The sequence below is a fragment of the Plectropomus leopardus genome, chromosome 16, assembly GCF_026936395.1.
Source record: "Plectropomus leopardus strain MGB_pleo_1.0 chromosome 16, ASM2693639v1, whole genome shotgun sequence".
Lineage (NCBI taxonomy): Eukaryota > Metazoa > Chordata > Actinopteri > Perciformes > Serranidae > Plectropomus > Plectropomus leopardus.
Genome location: NC_142191.1, coordinates 26346451 through 26367281, shown reverse-complemented (window position 1 = coordinate 26367281; position 20831 = coordinate 26346451). Strand labels below are relative to the sequence as shown.

At 38.3% G+C, this 20831-nt stretch overlaps 1 protein-coding gene across 6 annotated transcripts in view; it reads right to left on the bottom strand.

Annotated features, from left to right (window-relative positions):
- myo6a (myosin VIa) overlaps nucleotides 1-20831 on the bottom strand; it is a 212743-nt gene that overhangs the window by 140810 nt on the left and 51102 nt on the right. For all 6 annotated transcript variants that reach the window (XM_088089544.1, XM_088089546.1, XM_042502963.2 and 3 more), the window contains exons 11-12: nucleotides 15621-15801; nucleotides 7802-7946 (exon numbers count right to left, since the gene is read on the bottom strand). In XM_088089544.1, coding sequence (XP_087945670.1) covers nucleotides 7802-7946; nucleotides 15621-15801 — 326 coding nt within the window. The remainder of the gene's footprint in view (nucleotides 1-7801; nucleotides 7947-15620; nucleotides 15802-20831) is intronic.

Here is a 20831-nt window from a genome sequence, read left to right as displayed (position 1 = left end):
AACAATTAAAAATCTTTCTGTCAATATTGAGAATTTGGAATATAAAAAACTCCTTTTCACATCTACTTTTTAATGTCTTATAAAGCAAGTTCCCTGCAACTGTTTGTCCAGTGAAAATTTAAATAGAAATGAATGAATAAAAAGTGCTTTCTCCCATGCTGACACATTTTTTTCACTTTTCAATTCATTAATTTTATCGGCGATCATTAAAATAAAACGCTAATACAGATAATCTGCGAAATGCCAAATATCGGCCCTGATAATCGGCCAGGCCAATAACTTGTTGATCCCTCCATCTTTTTGCTCTGTTTCATCAACAATATTCCTCACAAGCTGTATTGAATTTTTAACTTATTTGGAATAGTGACTTTTTCATATTTCAACATTCTTTCTTGTCAACAGGTGGAAAAGTGATCCATTTTAAAAAGTTGAGATCACATTACATCAGGTATTAAGACCATAACACAACAGTTGTGCCTGAGAGTGAAGACTGCATTTCCCATCAAACTCATATTGTGCAGCTTCCCAGCAGTCCCTCTCCTCCCTGAAGGGGATGAACACGTTGGAAACCATTTTTTCTCCTCCATCCCTTCTACCATCTGCCATCACCACAAAGTCTGCCTGCCTTCTCCTTGTGCAAAGAGGATCTTTTGCTTTCTCAGTCAAAAGGTTTTTCTTTTTGGCTTTAATGGAGGGAATAAACATGTTGGAAGTGATTTTTCCCATCAGCTTTTCATCCCTTCCACCATCTGCCACAAGCACAGAGTCTGAAAGCTTTTGCTCCCTTTGCTCTGGAAGAACAGCGACCTCTCCGGCGCCAAAAAAACACTTCAGCATATTTTTTCCTCCACATCCAACCTGCTGGATCTTGATATAAAATGCAGTGTGGAGGATTTCATAAGGCGCTTTTCAAAATGTTTTCTCCTTTTTTTCAGTGTTGGCTCTAACACACAAAGGTTCATCTATCAGTCATCCAACATCCAGAAGTGATAAACTGCACTCTTGATTTATTTTGGCTTCTATGAACAGTGCAGAAGCCGCCGCAGGCTGACAGTCCTCCCAGTGATGCTTTTGTTTGTTTTCCACGATTATACCAAATGATTGTGACGTTGACGTACAGATGTAAAACGTTTAATCTGGGAGAAGAAAGAGAATAAATGCAGCGAGCAAAAGGATAAAGTGTCGCCGGGATCTGTCAGACACATGTCCGTTTATGGAGAGTGTAACTGACAGGCAGGCCGCTGTCAACTGACACTCAGAGAGACAGACAAAGACAGGAAGCAGCTTTTAATTCATCTGCCCCGGCTCCTCTCTCAGATGAAAGAGGAGAAATAAACATTAGTGTGGGAGGGTTTGAAATTGAGGCGAGTGGCTTGGCATTCAGATGGTGTGTGCTGTGGCCGAGCTGCCAGCAGAACAATCGCAGGCTTTAGAGCGACTGGGTTCAGGCTAAATGCAGAGAGGGACTTGGCTTGAGGGGGCTGTCACTCTGTCTGTCTGTCACTTGGTCTGTCTCGGTCTTTATGTCTCTAAAAGTGACTGTTTGTCGCTGACATTTCCTTGAACGAAATGTCTTGTTGTCATGAAGTCCAAAAAGGGAGGAAGATGTTTTCATATAACATAGCAACAGGTAAAACATCAGTTAAAGGAGCAGTGTGTGAGATTCAAGGGGATTTAGTGGCGTCCAGCTGAAACCAGCTGAAAATTCCTTCCATTTTTATTGTTCAGTAGGTTTTCAACAGGAGTGAAATTATCCAGAGAGGTATTTTCCTCTCTAAAACAAAATGATCATTGATTTTATTTTGTGAAAACACTTAATAAAGCAGTTTATTGTTACAGATCAGTGTTTCTTAGCTGCTGCTCGACGTGGAGGGGCTGCCAATCTGAAATGAGATGCCAGTCTCATTCTAAGATGACGAGAACACAACAATTCTTATTTTCAGGTGATTATACACTAAAGAAAATATACTGTTAATATCATATTCCATTTCTGCAAATATATCTCTCTAAAGCCTACACACTACACATTTAAATAATTAAATTAGTTTATCTTTTAAAACAAATCAATTTAACTCAAAGACTATAGAGGGCATAAATGTTAAGGGCAATACAACTATGATCTCACTGCAGTCAATGAACATCTTAATTATTTTACAACTTACTTTTTTATTATAGATTCATTTGACAAGGAGGCCTGGGGTCTTTAAAATATAAGAAAAGTGTCGCAAATGTTTTAGAAAATGTTTATAGTATCTCAAGGTAACATCATTAAATTGCTTGTTTTCTCAAATACATCTAATTTGTAGTGCTTTAAACAGAAAAAAAGGGCCAATTTTTACATCTAAGAAACCAGAAACAAAAAAATATTTGCCAAATTTCACATTTGTGGGGGCATTTTTATAGAATGCTGCATAACCATAGTTGTCGACTCATTTTCCCTCGACCCTTTTGTCAAGTTCAGCAATGACAGCATTCAGCTGCAGGAGACAGAGGTGCGGGGATGACTCATGAGAGCGGGGCCGGGTGAGTTGATTAGCACAGCTTGGGACTTTCGTCTAATCAGACTCTCCTTTTAAATACAGTAGGGTGCTGGACCTGTGAGGATTGCCTCACACCAGAGACAGACAGCCGCGTTGCCTGTCGCACTTTGTTTGCTCTATGACGGAGAATATTGTCTGCTGAACTGTGTTGACAGTTTTGAAACGACTGGACCCCATGCATCGCAGCAGCTCTGCAACCAGAAGCGCACAGTGAAGAGATGTGTGCCAGTGTTAAAGCGTCTGTGAGCAGACACAGATACACATTTATAAAACAATAAATTAACTTTCACCTCTCCAAATGTTTCTGAGGCAAATTTTAAACATTCTTAAAGTTTTCTTTGGAATATAACATCCTGAAATATTCTGGAAGTTTACTGTTTGACAGGTCAATTCAACACTTCACAACATAGTGTGTTTGTTCTAGGGCTGTCAGATTAATAACTTTTTTAACTTCGCAGTTAATCACAGAATTTGAAAAGTTAATCACAATTAATCAGTTTTTTTAATAAAATTCCATTATTTTGCTTTTTTACAAACAGTTTGAAGTCCATATTGACAAGGTAAGGCAATTCTTACTGGACAAATTAGGTATTGCTACACAAAAGTTATTATTTTATGAATAGATTTATTTTAGTTAAATTTTCACAATTTCTACCCTTATTGTGGATGATTCTTGTATTTCTCTTTCACTCAGAGATGTCCTCACTTGAACTACTTGGAGGCGTCACACTAACCTCTGCTAGCAGGTCGCTGGCTAGGCCTGAGTATTGTATTCTCATCCCTGATTGCCTGGTGGTACGTGGTTGTGTCTCTGCCCTCCCGTCTCATCATCTTCATCACTCTGAGGATTAAGTTATTAGCTGCATTGAACCTTTCATGAAAGAGCAGTGTGGTCTGATGGGAGGTTTGTTTAGGTATCTGTTCGCTGCAGCTCTGAGCCCGAGGTACATTTTAATACCTGGAGCTCTGTCTGGGCGTCGAGCACTGAGCCGTGAAAAATGGTATAATGCTCAGCCCAACTCCTCCCCCTCAGTAACGCTTCACGGGTTCACATTTATCTTGTTAAGCCGGAGCCAACTGGTAAAAGCTGTGAATGGTCCGAGCTGGAAGTCTGGTTGTAGATGCTTCATTTCTAACACTTGAGTTCATTTCGGTCGGCCACCTGGTTTAACGTGAATCCCTTCACAAAAGTCTTCACTTGTAACTGAAACATTTAATTTATGATCCTTCAGATACGGACACTCAGCTATAGTGGTGGACGTTCTTAAATCAAGAGTTCATCATTGTCTCAAGTTTTTTCTGAATTGTTGCGCTAAATTTTGCAGTAAAATGTTTTTGTAACTGTTGAAATCTTTCAGAAAGGAGAATTCCCTGAGCTGGAGTGAACAGCGCTGACTGGTTTGAGCGTCATTTGTAGTTTGGGGAAACAAGGACATTATTTACCCAGAATTCATAGCAAATTTGCCAAACTAGACAGCTCTGTGCGAAATAATTTAGACATCTGTCTGTCTGACATCCAATTCATTCATTCAATGCTAACAATCTTAGATAGAGCAATAAATTAAAGTTTACCACAAAGATTTAGGAGACTTCCATAAAAAATGTCAGAAAATGTCAGAAAATAACATAATGTAAGGCAAAGGACATTGAGTACAGAACTTCAGCGTGCTTATGTTGAGTGTTTTGCTGCGGCAGGAAGAGAGTGCCATGTGCTCAAACATGCCAGTTGTCACATTTAATCTAACACAGTACATGTAAATTAGGAGGCTCCCAGTTTGGCATGTAGTGGAGAGAATGTTAATGTATGTACAGAAGCCATGCAGCCTCATGATAGAGAAACCAGCCTGCGTCCTTGTTTTATACCCTCTTTGACAGAAGAGTTGTCCAAAAAACAATTAACAGGTCTTAAATATAATTATCTATAGACAGTTGATAAAAATGAACATAAGACTAACTTAACACGGCCATGTTTACAGGCCCACACTTCCTGTTGCCTGGCTAAACTGTGCTTTTATTCCACCTCGCCGTTCTAAATAGGATCCATTAATAATATTAGAGGATGTTTTCTATCAGCATAATTTGTGATCCCTTTCAAGTGACAGCCAACCATAAAGGTCACCTTCAGCAAGAGAGCTTGTAAACAGGAATCCCCTCTTGCGTTTAGAGCTACTGAGGTGGAGAAAATAGCAAATGTGACACAAATATTTTGGTCTACTTGTAATATGTTTTTAGTTTTATATGCTGTGCTGTCTTTTTGAGACTATAGAACACTGCCAGATCACAAGGATATGTGAGGTTACTAGTCAAGTTAAAGGAATAAAGTGGGATTATGCCACAAAACAAATTCTGAATATTTTTCTTTCCATTGGTTTTAGGTGATTAAATTTGCAGCAGTTTGGAGTTTATATGTTTTTGAATCTGAACATCTGTTTTAAACACCTTTTTAAGAAATGGTCATTACAAGCACGCATCTTCTTCCATGTCCGCACTGGACACTTTATTCAGTGCTGAAACATGAAAGTAAAGTACTGAATGCATCAAAAATGAAAGAACATCATGTACAACATTCTAGCAAACCACATATAGAAAACCAGTGTTAAACCAAAGAAGCCAACCCAAATGTTCCTCTACAACAGAGGGTCAACAGCAGACCAAATCATCCATACAGACAAAATCTGGCTACACCAACAAAGCTCACAGCACCAAACTAAGCCTGAGCTGTGGCAATTTCATCTAAAGCTCCCAAGTTCCTCACATGAAACACTTCATTTCAAAAAGATAACATTTCAGGGGACTTCTTTACTGCCCATTCCTTTTCTATCAAACCCAAACTGTATTGCATGTCTAGCCAACTTCAGGCAAAGCAGCCTCAATGTATGTTAGTAAACATTACATATTGGGTTTCAAACCCATGACACTAATGATCATACAATTATTTGTGTCCATTAACAGGTTTTGGTCCTTCCAAATCAAATCTTCTTCCTGGAGCCACTTTTTGTTTTGTTAGAAGTGAACAGCAGAATACAAAATGTCTAAGGCACAGTAGGGACACCACAAATAATTAGGATATTTAGGAATGCAGCTGGTATGATTTTTAATACCAACAAAAATGCAGACCCTCCTCTCTCTATAAAACTGATGCAGATATGTAGCATGAAGGCTCTGTAGTGCACAGCAGGCACCACTAAAGGGTCAGTCTCTACTGGTGGAAAAAGGAGCTAAGCTGAGAAAGATGGTAATTCGACCTTTAAAACAGATGTCTAAATATACCATTTAGGGATGTCAGCCTGGCACTCATTAACAGGAATTAAGTGGTAAAGTTGGAAGGAAAAAAGCAAACTGACATGAAAAACAAGAGGCCTTTCTTTTACTCCTGCCTCCACTGACTCGGTCTGAGCTTTAGTGCTGCATATCAAACCTCTACCCATGGTGAAAGTTTAATGTTTTGTGGTGTCTTACCTTTTATTTTAGTTTCTGTTGGTTTTGCTGACAGGCAGTTTGCTAGCAGTGTTAAAATGCAGAAACATGGTGCCTCCTCCCCACCCTCCTGTTTTGGTTAGCTTAAGTTAGCATTGTCCGTTCTGCACCAGGAAAGGTGGCATCTAACTGCCCCCTCCTCTGAAGTTCACCCTGGTGAACTGGTTCCACCAGACCCAAGTGTTGTGCAGAGAGGTAAACGATAAATAAACCTAAAGATCCACATGTAGAACCGGTCAAAAATATTGTCAGTGGCTAACCGATTAACAGTTAACCACTGACATTCTTGTACCCTGGAGACAGGATGTCAGTAAAGGCATAAAGATAGGAAAAATACAGAACGCCCAAGCCTACAGTATACGTTCTAAATGTGAACAACCTTCCACTAATATTCAGTCACCTCTATGAACTTTTTAAATCAAGCTAATTCCAGCATACGGGCGCTTTACTGACAGTCCAGATGGTTCACCACTTAATTCAGAATAACTGTTGGCAAAAACATGCAGTTTTGCTGCGGTGTTTATCAGCGACCGTCTTTCTGGACAATAAGACAAGGAGGAGAGTCAACCAGCTGTTTTCACGCTGCTAACCAGCTCCTCTGAGCCTCCTTTCACTTCACTGTATATTCTGATGTCAGCTGAAGTGAGTAATTGTTTGCTCGTCTCTCTGGACAGTGATAACTAGACAAGCAATACATCAACCATCTGCTCTGCAAATGTGTGTGTGTGTTTGTGCGCCAGTGTGTGCTTACTCATGCCCACTGTATATGCATCGTGGATCAGACCTGCTAGGCTTTAAAGTGCCGATAAGTCACTGTGTTAAATGTTTGTGTGCAGCTGGAGTGCATGGCTTTGTGTGCAGTGGTTCCCAACCTGAGGGCTCCTTCAAGGGGCAGCAACATAAGTTATGAGATGTTTTATAGACAAGTTTAAAAAGTTTTGTTGTTTTTTTTAAAGTCCTGAAACACAAATTTCAATTCATTTTTTCAAACAGTAAATATTTGCTTTTTGTGCCACACTTTTTTTGTTTTTTTAAAAGAATTTTCAGGGAATTTTCTGGTTTTTTTTTTTACTAATTTCTAATTTCTAAGTTCTTTTTTTCATTAGTTGCTCATTAACTTCGGATTTTGAACATTTTAAATATAAAGCTAAATTCCCCAGATTTCAAAAGTATAACAGCTGTTCTGTAGCTATCAATTGTATCACTAAATCTTCCTCAGAACATCATATAGTTCATAAAAAATGTATGTATGTAGGAATGTATCTATTTTTGGTTGAAAAATCCAAAGGAATTTGGTTTATAAAGATGGATGTTTTAGTCATTATTCTAAATGTTCATTAAATGTTCTGTTCAATGATGAATCAACTTATTCTTACGATCTATTAGCATTCCAGTGTGTTCCGCATGTGTAAAAAGTGGATGTACATTTATTTTTAATTCTATCAGTGTATTTAACATCCTGAGAAGGAGGACTCTGAATCATATGCCTACAAAAAATCTCAAGACAACACAGTTAAGTCTGTATCTTATTTCCATTATGATCCTAGATGACTGGGTGACATCATACTACCAACAAATGAACACAATAAATACCTAAATAAAAACATTTCTTGTTGAATGCAACTTCTTACGCTAAACCAATTACAAACCAGATTTCCTTTAAGCAACAATGTGTCCTTTTTTAAAATTCTGGTCATGTTGTTTTTTTATGTGCATAGATAAAAATGCACGAGATATTTCAGCATTTGTGTGTGTGTGTGTGTGTGTTTAAAAAGGCCTCTTACTTGATGACTGTTCCTTTGGCGCCCCCTGCTGTTGTGAGCATGACCCTAGTGGTGAGGCTGACTCTCAGGTCCTCTTCCTCCAGGCCCAGCAGCTCAGCACAGTGCTCCAGCGTCTGACTCGACTGGTTCTTGATGGCACAGCCACCTGGAAGACAAGGAAGAGGGCAAACATTAAACTCCAGCACTGTCATGACTACGAGGTGAGGTAAAGGTTAGAGTGAACAACACACTATGAGTTCACTCTGAGGCTAAAGGAGAGTAATTTTACACACATTGCGTGGGTACGATGTTATCAGAAAGTCTAAATGAAGAAAAAGCAACACCTGCAAACTTACTCCATGCCATAAAAGTTAAATAAACTCAATGTTTAGATCCTTGTATCTTTTTTAGGTCAAAATGTTTGAAAAGTGGAAACCACACCCATATTTATACATAATGCACACCACTATGCTAAAAATCTCTATGATAGCAGATGTGGTTAACCATCCAGACTGGCCATGGTGATGAAACATCTGAAAATAAACGACTCAATAAAGTACACAGAAACTAAAATTACTGCCTCAGGATTGTATGCCTCTGCGCACCTGTCAAGTTGCACTTACAGTTTAGATCCACGTCTGTGAAAAAGTGGATACTTCACACACAACTTCCCTCCGGCAGCACAGATCTATCCAATCAGCACAAATTTAAGGTGGGAACCTGAGATTAGTGGCACCAAATAAGTACCTGACCAAATTTCTCCCTTTCTGTTCCTAAGTTATGGTGTTAAGTACTGGACATAAAAGTGTTTTTGTAAAACATTACGATAGTAAAGCTGACCTTTTATCTTTTGGATATCAAATGTCATCACTTCATCTTTACACCCTATCAGACATTTGTGTGAAGTTTTCCCAAAATATGTGCATGAATTCTTGAGTTAGAGCCAAAACATGTTTTGTCACTCAGTGCATTTTTGAGTCCAAGTGGATGCTTGCGCCAAATTTAAAGAAATTCCCTAAAGGCGTTCTTGAGACATTGTTTTCCCAAGAATGAGACAGACAAGGTCACAGTGATCTTGACCTTTGACCTATGACCACCAAAACCTGAACAGTTCATTCTTGAATCTGAGTGGACATTTGTGCCAAATTTGAATAAATTCCCTCAAAGTGCTCTTGAGATATTGGATTCGTGAGAATGGGACGGTGGGAGGGACAACCCGCAAATGTAATGCGTTTGGCCAGTGCAGAGACATGAAAAGTACCATTTTTATATTGAAATTGTAGGGTGAAAAAACAAAACCCCACACATTTTGGTTAAAACATTTCTGGATATTAACTGATGCTTTAAAAGCCTAGACTTGACAGATTGTGGACAGATCTGAACATCATGGAGAGATGGAAATTGAAATGGGCACAGCTATAATTTGTGAACATCACAGTAGGTTAGGTTTTTTTGAAGTCTTCAAATGCCTTTTTGGATTTAGTGGAGACTGATGTCGCCTGATATTTAGTTAGCAGTGTGATTTAACAGCAGAAAACGTCTTTGAGCTGCATTCCTGCCCTGTCTGGCTGGAGGTCACATTTCCAGTACAGTTTGCTTCCACATTCAATAAACATACAAGTCAAGTAGGTCACAGAAGCTGTCCTCAGGTATGAAGTGTCTCTGATGGACCCGTGACCTGAGCATGTTGTTACTCTGATCTACACTGCAGCAAAGCTCTTACAACGTGCCAAAAGGATCAAGTGGGTGTAAAATATGAATGAAGTAATCTTTTAAATCCCCCGCATTTCTGCAACAACCTGCACTCCCATGATGACAAATTGACGAGCCGGGCCTACGTGCGCCCTTCTTAAAAGGTGAGGGCGATGCGCAGTGCTCATTATGTATGGAGCCAGTGAGAGGAACACCCACGTGCTGTGAACTATGCAGGCCCAGAGAGAGATGAATAGAGCCTGGAAGGACCTGGGAGGGCTGGAGGGAACTCTATTCACACAGGAAAGTCAAAGAAGTGGTCTTTCATATGGAAGTTTGTTATGTCGTCTTCAGGGCTTCAGCTGAAGGTGGTATGAGTTCATGTCAGAGATTTAAGAAAATTCATCATACTCTCATTCTGGACTAACTGAACTCAAATTGATGTTTTTCCTCAGTAAGGTAGCCTCTCCTGGTGCCCGCTGGTGACAACTTTAAACAGCACTGGAGGTACGTCTCTAATCAGTGCCAACTATCAATAGCTCTTAAAAGCTGAGCTAATATTAAGTCGTTGTCTGGACTGAATGAAGACCCTTTGGAAGTAAATCCTCAAAGTACACATTACAACAGAGCCAAGGACTCAGACCTAATTTCAACTTAATTAAGTTTCATTATTTCCAGCCTCGTCTGTCTGATTTCTCAGTTTGCTTTGAAATATATTGACTTCTGACTGTCAGCACACCCCTTCATGTGCCAAAGGTCCAGAGATTTATGAGAGGACACAAACGATTTTGACAGCGAGCTCAGATGAGCACGCTCAGTTCAGTTTGTCCTCTGCATTGTCAGTTTGCTGAGACAGTAGGAGTTTATAATATCCAAAATGCTGCAATGCAAAGAACGCATGCAGAATCTGCTAATTGATCTGTTCATATAGCTCTGAGAACTGAATTGTCAAAAAATGTTCTGCTGAGCCAGATGACACATTTGGGACAAGATATGGGGACAGAGAGTGTCTTTATACAAACTTTCCAACCCTGCCATCAATAGGTGGATCATAACAAACCTCTGCTGTGCAGGCAAGCTTCAGTTAGATGCTCTGAACTCAGCATTTACGTTTTAGTCGGACACCTTCCATATGTCTATTTAATGTCTTTGGTTTCATTCAAAGTAAGTTTAACACGATCCCTTCAATACCAGACACAACATTTTTTAACAATAACCCTGTGGTAGTAGGCTGCGGTCTTTCAGGAGCACAACACGGCACCACAAAAACAGTTTATTTGTGACTGCAGCAGGCCACATGAAAACCCCAGGACCTACACAGACACTGATTCTTATCGTCCCTTTGTCAATACATGTTTACTTAACATCTTCACATCTGCCTGTATGTGTTTCATTAATGCACACCTTTTGGACAATTATCTCTGTTTGCACGTCAATATTCTGTTTATAATTTCTGCAAATCCACTAGACATTTTTACATGTTTTTGCAGAAAACTACTGAGCTATAAAACTGCTCAGTGTTTTTCAAATCATTATTGCAATTTTTCAATTCTATTTTTTGTTTTTTGATTTTTGTAGTACTTGCTTTTATTTTTATGTCCTCTTGCCATGTTTACCATAGTGTACCAATACACCATCTATTAGACATTTGTAAGAATTTTGTGATAATAAGTGTATGAATTCTTGAGTTATGGTCAAAAACATGTTTTGTGAGGTCACAGTGACCTTTGATCCTCGACCACCAAATTTCAATAAGTTCATCCTTAAGTCCAAGGGGACATTTGTGCCAAATTTCGAGAAATACCGTCAAGATGGTCTTGAGATACTGTGTACACCAGGATCCCCACATACTTTCATCGACAAAATTTTAAAACTTTAGCATAAAATTCAAACTCTATTTAACATAATTTCAGCAAGCTGTCAAACATGGATGGTGAGACGAACGCAGGGAGAAAATGAAGAAACGTACATGATGGCAAACAAAGCGTGACACATCAAGCATATTAGAGCTACATTATGTAAACAGCTTCAGAAAAAAAGGCTGTATGTTTCATTACAGAGAGGGTTATCCATGGAGCATTACTCAAACAATTTCATTGCACAACAAAATTCTATGACCTTTCCAAAACGCTAAATGATTTTTACTAATTTCATGACTTTTCCAGGCCTGGAAAACAAGTTTGTGAAATTCCATGACTTTTTTCCGGTTTTTCATGACTGTGGGAACCCTGATTAACAAAAATGAGACAGACGAGGTCGCAGTGACCTTTGACCACAAAAATCTAATCAGTTCATTGTTGAGTCCAAGTGGACGTTTGTGCCAAATCTGAAGAAGTTCCTCGCCAACTAGGCTTTCCTGGAGATTAAAAATAGCTAAAAAATATAAAAGTTCAGTGACAAAAGGTCTCATGAGGACTTTTTCCAGAGCCTAAAATTAAACCAAATCAAAACATATAGAAGGGACGAGGAGCGAAACCAGAACCTTAAAGAACAAACGTGTAAGAACACAGCAGAATGACGAGATTGTTACAAACTAATTCAAATGACATTTCAACATGGCAACAGTTAATCTCTATAGACGTACCATAGAAGACAAAGCACTACAAGATATTTTCAAATGTGCTGTACCACTGGAGAGTGAGTTTATATTTTCTGGCTATATACCTCAAGAATGAAAAAAAAAACAAATGGTTGATGGATTTACTGCTGGTGGCTGGAAAAAAAGACGACTCTTACCAGGAAATAGCTATCACAGAAGAGCCCAACTCTAAACGCATGAATGGACGTTACGATGGACATTTATAAAATGGAGTAGATAACAGAATTCATCAACTATAAATCAGAACAATTTGCTTCACGCTGGGAAAAATGGATTAACTGTGTAACACCCATGAGCCTGATTTAGTTTTTTACAGATCTCCTATTAAATTGTAAAGAAATGATCCCTTCCTAACTGTTCATAGTTTTCTCTCTTTTATTTCCTGTTGTTCTGCTCTGTGTGTGTGCCTCTGAAAAGACTACTGTGGGATCTGTGACAGGCATGAACACACAGTGTATGCTTAATGCTAAAAGCCAATAAAAAGTAAATTACAAAAAAAAGAAGTACCCTGGAGGTAGATAAACCTATACTTGCAATGGAGATTCAACTGGAAGCCTTCCCTGACCTTGGACTTAAGACAAATTATTGAAATGTAAAGAAATCAAATCCTATATGGGAAATAAGTCATTTCAGTCCTCCTACAGTCAGTAACTACTCTCTGCAAACATCTGCAGTCCTGGGAAATCTTTCTGCTCTCTTCTCCAGATGTTTCCAGATCTCTCCTTCCTGTTTCTCTCCCTGTGGGCCGTCTAACTCTCCATCTTCTCTTTCTGATCACGTCTCGTACTGTGCACTGATTGATTCTCTGCCACAGGTCAGTGTTTCTGATGAGTCCAGCCAACAGCCCTGCAATATTCCTCGTACGGCGGCCATTTATGGAGGGTCCATATTTTCAAGCCTCTGCTCTATGTAATAATACTTGGCTTGACATCAGAGTTTAATAGACTTATCTTTGTTTGTGGTCTAAACTTATTTTTCCAAATTAAGAAAAGCTCTTTTGGCCAAATACAAATAAATATTCTTTAAGCACTCCCTAAAAAACACCCTCAAGAGACCTCTATCCAAACTGTAAGCCAAGCCTGCCTCAAACACTGGATGACTGCCTCCTCTGACTGAACACACTCTTCTCACTTGCTGTAAAACACGCTTCATGATAGCCACCTGCTGCGAGAACCAGTCCATTTAATAGGCGCCCTGCTGCGCTTCCTCTTCTTCCCTGCGGAGGAAGAAAACGACGGGGAGGAACCGAGTGCTGAGGAACTTTTTCTGGTGAAGTTCAAAGCATCAGTTGATGTTCATGGAAACCGAGCCTCCCTGGAGGGTTTAGTCTGAACCGCCCAGGAAAATGAGGCGTGAGATGGGGTGGAGCGTCTCAGACAACCGTGCTGCAATATGCCACTTGAAATGTGGAGAATATAATACTTGAAAAGACAGCTTTAATAATGATTGTATGGCTTTCTAAATTATGTAATTAGTGAAAACATTTCCAAGAGATTGAGCTGCTTGTAATTATTCCTTTGAGTCTTAATTACAAATGAGGAATCAAAAGACTGACAAGGCACACAAATGCATCATATTACAAAGGCACTTATCATTGATCACAGTGAGACCGATATCAGAAGATGGAGGCTGAATATTACAGCAATCAATCAAAGTGCAATGAGATCAAAATGGCATCTGCTTTTTAGGAACCAAACTGGTTCAGAGTGGAGAAGCCTGAGAGATGGATGGTTTCTGATACGGAGCAATCACAGAACTCTGCAGGCTGAAAACCCTGGTGATAAACTCTCCTCCCATCCTGGTCTCTGACAACAAAGTGAGTGAATTCTTACACAATAACCCTGATCAGGGGGGATCAGCGTCTCTAGTGTAAATTTTATCTAATTATTGTTTCTTTTACAGCTGCATTATTTTCTATTAATTGTGGTTATTTATAGCATTTGTTTCATGTATTTAATACTGTGTATTTTGGTGTATTGTATGCTCAGATTTACATATTCTGTGTTTTTTTTTACCTGGCTGAAACGTACATGTCCTCTCACAGGCAATAACGACAAAGAAATTTACACATTAGTATATTTTGGCTTTTTCAAGTTAAAAAAATACAAAAAATAAAAAAGATTTGTACTTTGTAATGTTTTGGATGACATATTTGCTAAAATCTTACAAGCGTACATGCACAAGCGTCAGTCACAGTGATGTCTGTGAAGTAAAACATTTAGACTTATGAGGAAAATCACCATGAAAACATTTCACTGCAAATGTCACCTTGAAAAACTGATCCCCTTTTCCCTTTTTAAATCTTTTTTTTACGACACCCTGTATATAATATAATTTCATTCACACTGCCTGATCAAAGCAAAATCACGGCTTTAAAAGAAATTCACACAGACTCAGTAAACTGTCAACCTGCCAGTTTAAGGTTCAATGCCAGTCACTGCTGATTAAACTTAATATGATGCTCAGACTCTCCTGTTTACCTTTTGCAGGTATTGTAACCAGTTAAGCGCAAATGAACAAAGAACTATACGCAAAGAACCAATTCCCTCATTCTTCAGAGACATTTAAACAGCTGCATGAATGTGATAATGAGCACTTCACAGCTCATTAACCAGTGACATTTTCACCTCTGAACTCTTTAATATGCTCTAAGCCTCTAATAATGTCTTTGAGGTCCTGTGTCTCTGTCAGAGTGAGCAGTTGCATTTTGTAAAGGCATAGACACACCAAACTGACATCAAAGAACTAGCAGCAGTCAAAGCCGACTGGCCAAAAAAAAGCTCCAAAAAGACTAAAGCCAGTTGCGTCAGTGATGCTGCACTTTGAACAGACTGTGTTCTACCTGTGTGTCCGACCTGTGATCAACTGTAGATGGCACACAGAGGAAAAAGAAAGGCCAAAAAGCACTTCGGCATACACGCGAACCACATGCACAGCGGTTGAGTTCACTACTGTTGGGTGATGTGTAAACACATATGAAGAATGAGGAGCTCACTGGATTTATAATATTGGCATATTTAACCATATTCACTGCTTATTTCAAATTGATGATTTATCGTGTCAGTGATTGAATGATTGTCCCTAACTTTTATATCGTAATATAATATAATACTATTAGGGGAAAAAAAGGGCATGAGACCCCTGTAAAATGGCCATACCTTTTTTTCATCGCCAAAATTTAGCCTAACTTTGGCGTATTATTACACCCTTTTACTGAGCAGCTAACATGACTGGGCAGCTGCCTTTGGATTCCTCAGTTCTTCTAGTTTCATAGGACTTATTTTGAATCTAAAACTGTTTCCATGGCTTGAGGGTTGTCCTAGCATTAGTTGATTCTGTGATTTTTTTTATTTGACTAAAAAAGTTTTGGTAATCCGTAGAATAAATCCCAAAAGGGAGTTCCTTTCTTTAGATATATATTTAGTGGCCTCCATTTAGAACTGTTTCTTGATTTAAACTCTCAAGTTAACTTTCTATATTCACCGGGATTTCCATGCGTGATTTCTCAGGTTTTTCTATGTATTTCACAGATGTGTCACTGCAGCTCACCTGATGTGCTTCCAGCCTCCTCAAAGTCGATATTGCCGAGGTGCAGCACACCGGCCACCACCCTGAACAGGTCCAGCTTCTCTGTGTCGTCCAGGCCGATCTTCTTCATCGCCACGGACATCCTGTTGAAGTCTCCCTGGTCGTCCAGCAGGGGGTCCTTTAGAGGGCCCAACTTCAGATGCTGAGGAACAAGAGTGCAAACAGTAAATGACCACTGACATGCTTCCTCCCTCTAAGACATCTACCTTCATTCCTCCATTATTTAGCTTACTTTCATCTTTTCAACCCATGTGCATTTTTTCTGGCTTTTCAACTTCACTTTTATCCATCATTTCTTCACCTTCTATCAAACTATTTACCTTCTTTCCTTAGTTATTTACCTGCCTCTCTACTTCTTTTCTTTGTGGTGTGATTTCTTTTTCTGTAGCAGACGAGTCAATATGAAATATGTTTTTGTTGTTTAAAGAAGAAAAGTCCAGCTTTGTTAAACCACCCATTCAAAAATTGAAGTATATCAAAAATCACACTGCCCTCAAGCTTCCAATCATCCATAAGAATCTTTTCATTTGTTTCTCCAACTAATCTCTGACTTCACTGTAATTGTTTTCTGCAGTAACCCAGACAACAAATATTGGGCACATATACCTTTTTCTTTGCACAGAGCTCTAAAGAGCAAAGTAAACAGTGCATGAAAAATCTGAATTTGCAGCCAAGAGAAGGCAAAGACAGTGAAGAAGGAAACACACGCACACACTTGAATAACCCACTCATGAATGTCACAGTTTGATGATATCCGCAGGCTAAACTAGATGCCATCCACTCTGTGTCCCGTGATAGAATTAAATAGAATGTGAATTCTTCTGCTTAGTTGGTTCCACTATTTAATTTGGTTCTCATTAGATTTTCAATTAGCATTTTCAAGTCGAACGGAGTAAATCAACAGCAAGTAGGTAACACTGACTGCAAAGCAAAGTTCATTGCCTCGAACAAACTCTTTGGAAGGTGCAAATTTTATTTATGTTTACATTAGTTATGAATTAATATCATTGAACTCAGATAAACTGCAGTAACACACCTGAAAAATCTGTCTAGGAAATGCATTTTTTGCTGTTGCTGTTTTTTTTAATTTAGGGATAGGAACATCATTTAAACTAAGAGTCACTAAAGAGCAAGGATTTATGGGTAAGTGTGGACAGACAGCAATGCATCATGCTTGTTAAAATACATTTAACAAAACATAATCTTGACTAAAAGTGAATTATATCAAAGTGCAAGACCGGGTGCTGTTTGTGTTGGTTCAGGGTGCATGTAGGGATTGAAATCTTACTTAAAATTCTTTTATGCACATTCAATCTGACATGCCGGACAAATGGTTAAGTGCCTAGAGAGTGATGCTCTGAATAACTTGATGGTGCTCTGAATAACCAAATGATGAATGGAACGATGCGATGCGATGCGATACGATACGATGCGATGCGATACGATGCGATGCGATGCGATGCGATGCGATGCAATACGCTACAGACAGTCCAGTTTGTGTGAGTGTGAATGACTATTTACGAATGCACCTCATAGAATTAATGCTAGTGTTCATATTAGACATCATGGGCTAGGTCTGTCATTGTGCCTGCAAGGCTTTCTCTCTGGAAAAACATCTGAGATCAGCATCTGGTTTACTGTCGGGTCTTGCAACTTCTTCAAATTCAGTTTCCACTGGTTCTCTCACAATATTCTATCACTTATTGGGCATATAAATCGGGATTTGAAAATGCACTTGCTGGTATCGTGATTATTATTTTTCATGTCAATAGGCCTCTGATTTCACATTAAAATTTCCTCTAGATTTATTTTTAAGAACCACCAACCTTTAAGTTCAAACTGCTCCTATGCAAAGACCATCAGACAGATTTCAGCTGGGTTGCATAGTCTTTGTTTCATTTTCACTTTGCTGCAACATTACCTTGATCAAGGAAGTTATGTTTATACTTGCTAGTCTTCAAGCTGAATATTTCCCAAAATTAAAGATTTTAATTAAATCTGGGAGAAAGTTTAGGCCATGGACCAAAAAAAATGTTTTGGTGATGAAACAGGTCCAGTAATTGTTCAAGGTTTTGTTAAGCCTGCATAAATCACTCTCTTGAGCTTGTTCTGGTGTTTTTCTGCCCTCTGGTGCACAAAAAGGGAGTAATGCAGATTTAATATTATATTATCCATGTTTTTGCTTGGAACTTAAAACACTTGACATTTCTATTTCATTACTGTCCATCACAATATGCGTGTCAATGTTGACTTTGATTACAGATGGCGATTAGAATGTCGTAAGATTTCTTTTTTTTATGACAACAAATGTACAGGAGGATGTTTGGCTGTTGAGCAACAAGATGTCAACAGACTTGTTCTGTAATTAGTTGAATTTGCATAAAAACTTTTATTCCACCCTTTATCATCACTAAAAATTGTTCAGGCAGCAAAAAAATCCTTGCAAATTAAAAACAATAATAGCCTTCTGTATACTGGAATGTTGTAAAAGTATTGACCTCCTGTTCAATATTGCAGACTTACCACTAAACTGGATTGTAAGCTACTAAACATTATACCTTGTGAACCTTTCCTTGAACATGAAAATGTAGACATCAGTAAATTAGGCTTTTGATTTCTGCTGAGCTTTATAACTGGTCAGTCGGCAGAAAATGGACATAGGCAGTTCTGGTATGTATACTGCTGTACTGTGACATTCTGAGATACACAAAAGCAATCCTAGGAGATTCTACCTTTTCTACGCAGCAGAGGAAGTTAAGAAACCATACAAAGCACTCCAGAGGTGAGAGAAACATTAAAATCAGCATGCATTTAAAAAAACAACAAAAAAAACAGACACTCAGAGAGGATTTGAACGCAGCGGTGAAACTTCCCAACATTCACATCAGTATCAAGATGAAAAAGAGTCCCTTAGAAACGGGCAGAGGAAAACCGAATCACCTTGTCATCCTGTGTGACACGACACGGAGCAGTGAGGAAACATACAGTACATCATTTATAAGTGATTACAGCAAAGAGCACCTGCGACTACACCTGCAAAGAATCCTTTTGTGTGTTTCTTTTATTCACCTGAAGCAGCAGGCGGGAGGAGGAACACTCCACCTTTTATGTATGGGAAACTTCAGATTTACCTTTGGTTACCTAAGTTTAATCTGCTCTTCCTTGAATTTGAGACCACTTTAAAGTGAATGTAAGATACTTCTGTCTGATCCTGGATTTTATCAGATATTATCTGAGCTGTCCCAGTGTAAGCTGAGTTAAGGCGCAAAGCTGAGGATTGTTTGCAACTGTTACACATGAGACTCTGTGGGAATAAAGCAAAAGGACTCCACTGAGCTTAACTGTTCTAAAGACATTTGCCATGACAAAACTTACACAACTGTTTGTGTGCTTTCTCTTTTATTTTATATTTTATTTATTTTTTGTTTAGAACTTTAATTTGAACATGCCAAATAAATTGGGAAAATAAAATAAAAAGAAAATAAAAGAAGTAGGCCGTGGATACTAGTCAAATCATACCCCCTTTTTTCATTAAAAAAAGTCTCAACAATCAGGTGACAGTGGAGCACAGGCCTGCAGTAAATAAATTAAAAGAATTTGAGATCAATTTGTTGCTGTTATCCTGCCGTCTTGTTTTTTAGTTTTCTAGAAAGGCTTCATCAGAGTTATTTCTTTCAGCTGCTTTGTTGCCATTCTGAACGTCTCCAGAGTTTGACACTTTCACCTCTCATTCTTTAATGAATTAAGAAACTTGTCTTTTACATTTAAAACTTTTAATTTCATTATGGTTGTTGTTTCATTGCCAAGAAAATGTTGTTTCTTGTATTTATTCTGAAGACAAATAGCTGATGTGTTACAGTGTATGCAGACATTTAAGCCAGATCTTTGGGCAAATCGTGCTGGATGTTTAGAGTTTATTTATCGCTTCAGGCAACTATAATGAATTTGTATAAAATGAGTTTGGTTTGTCTACAATAGGCCAAGAGGACCAGTATATCAAGGGGTCACTGTTGAATAAGTATTAGGTAGACAGGTTATGTAGACTGTAAAGCAGCTGATTTTTGCTGCTGAGGGCACTGAACAAATCACAAACAGAAAAAATGATCAATGTCGAAACCGTTATTTAAAACAACAGATTGCTTTTGAAGATTGTGCATTTGTCAAATTGATTTTAAGGCTGCAAGGTTATAATGCAGTTGTTATTTCATTATTTAAAGAACAGTAAGGGGGAAAAAAGGTATTTGCTGCTCTACACTTTCAGGTAGCTGTACAGTTTATATCTACACTATATCACAGCCACTAAACTGGGCTCATACTCCCATTTCAATCTTACAAACCATCGGGGTGAAATCTGCTTCTTAAACTTTATAGCTACGACTTCAATTAAAAGCATAGTTCAGCTTTTTGCTTCACCGTTTCATCTGGGACTCATTCTCCTTTGTTAAACCCCAGTGAGGAGCTGCAGCACGGTGGTCAGGTTAAGTCACAGTCACAGCTGTTAGTGAGGCTGTCATATGATCAGTCATGAAAATGGGAAACAACAATGTAATTGTGTTGAAAAACTGTGAAGCTGTTTTAAGAAACTTCAAATATATATTTAAGGAAAATCCCCAACTACATAGGTCACACATCATATAATCAATAAACAAATGTAACTTTCTGTTGCGTCTATAATTGTGTCGAAGACATATCAAGTAAGAAAAATGTGATTACCTTGCGTTACATTAGACTAAATTAGATTAAATTTAATTACATTAGAATAATGTTAAATGGTGTTACATTACATTAGATTACATTATATTACAATAGGTTAGGTGTCTAACTGTAAGTCAAATCGTCTAAGAAAAATGTGCTTTCTTGTGTTGTTGTTTCAATGCCATGTTACATTTACATCAGTGTTTCATTGCACTGTGTTGCACATTATGCAAATACCTTGAGTTATGAGTTTGAGCAAATACCTTGATTATTTTTGTCATGAAGAATCAGTTTCTTTTTTCTGTTTTTTGTCGTTACAATGCATTTCTAAAAGTAAGTAAGTGTTAAACAAGGTCTCACTTGTAAATGTAATACTGATGTATTACTATTTTTAATTTGTATAACTATTGTTACTGAAATTCAAGAAGAAAAATGTGGTATTGCATTTTGTTGTATTACATTTGTCATCTGTATGTC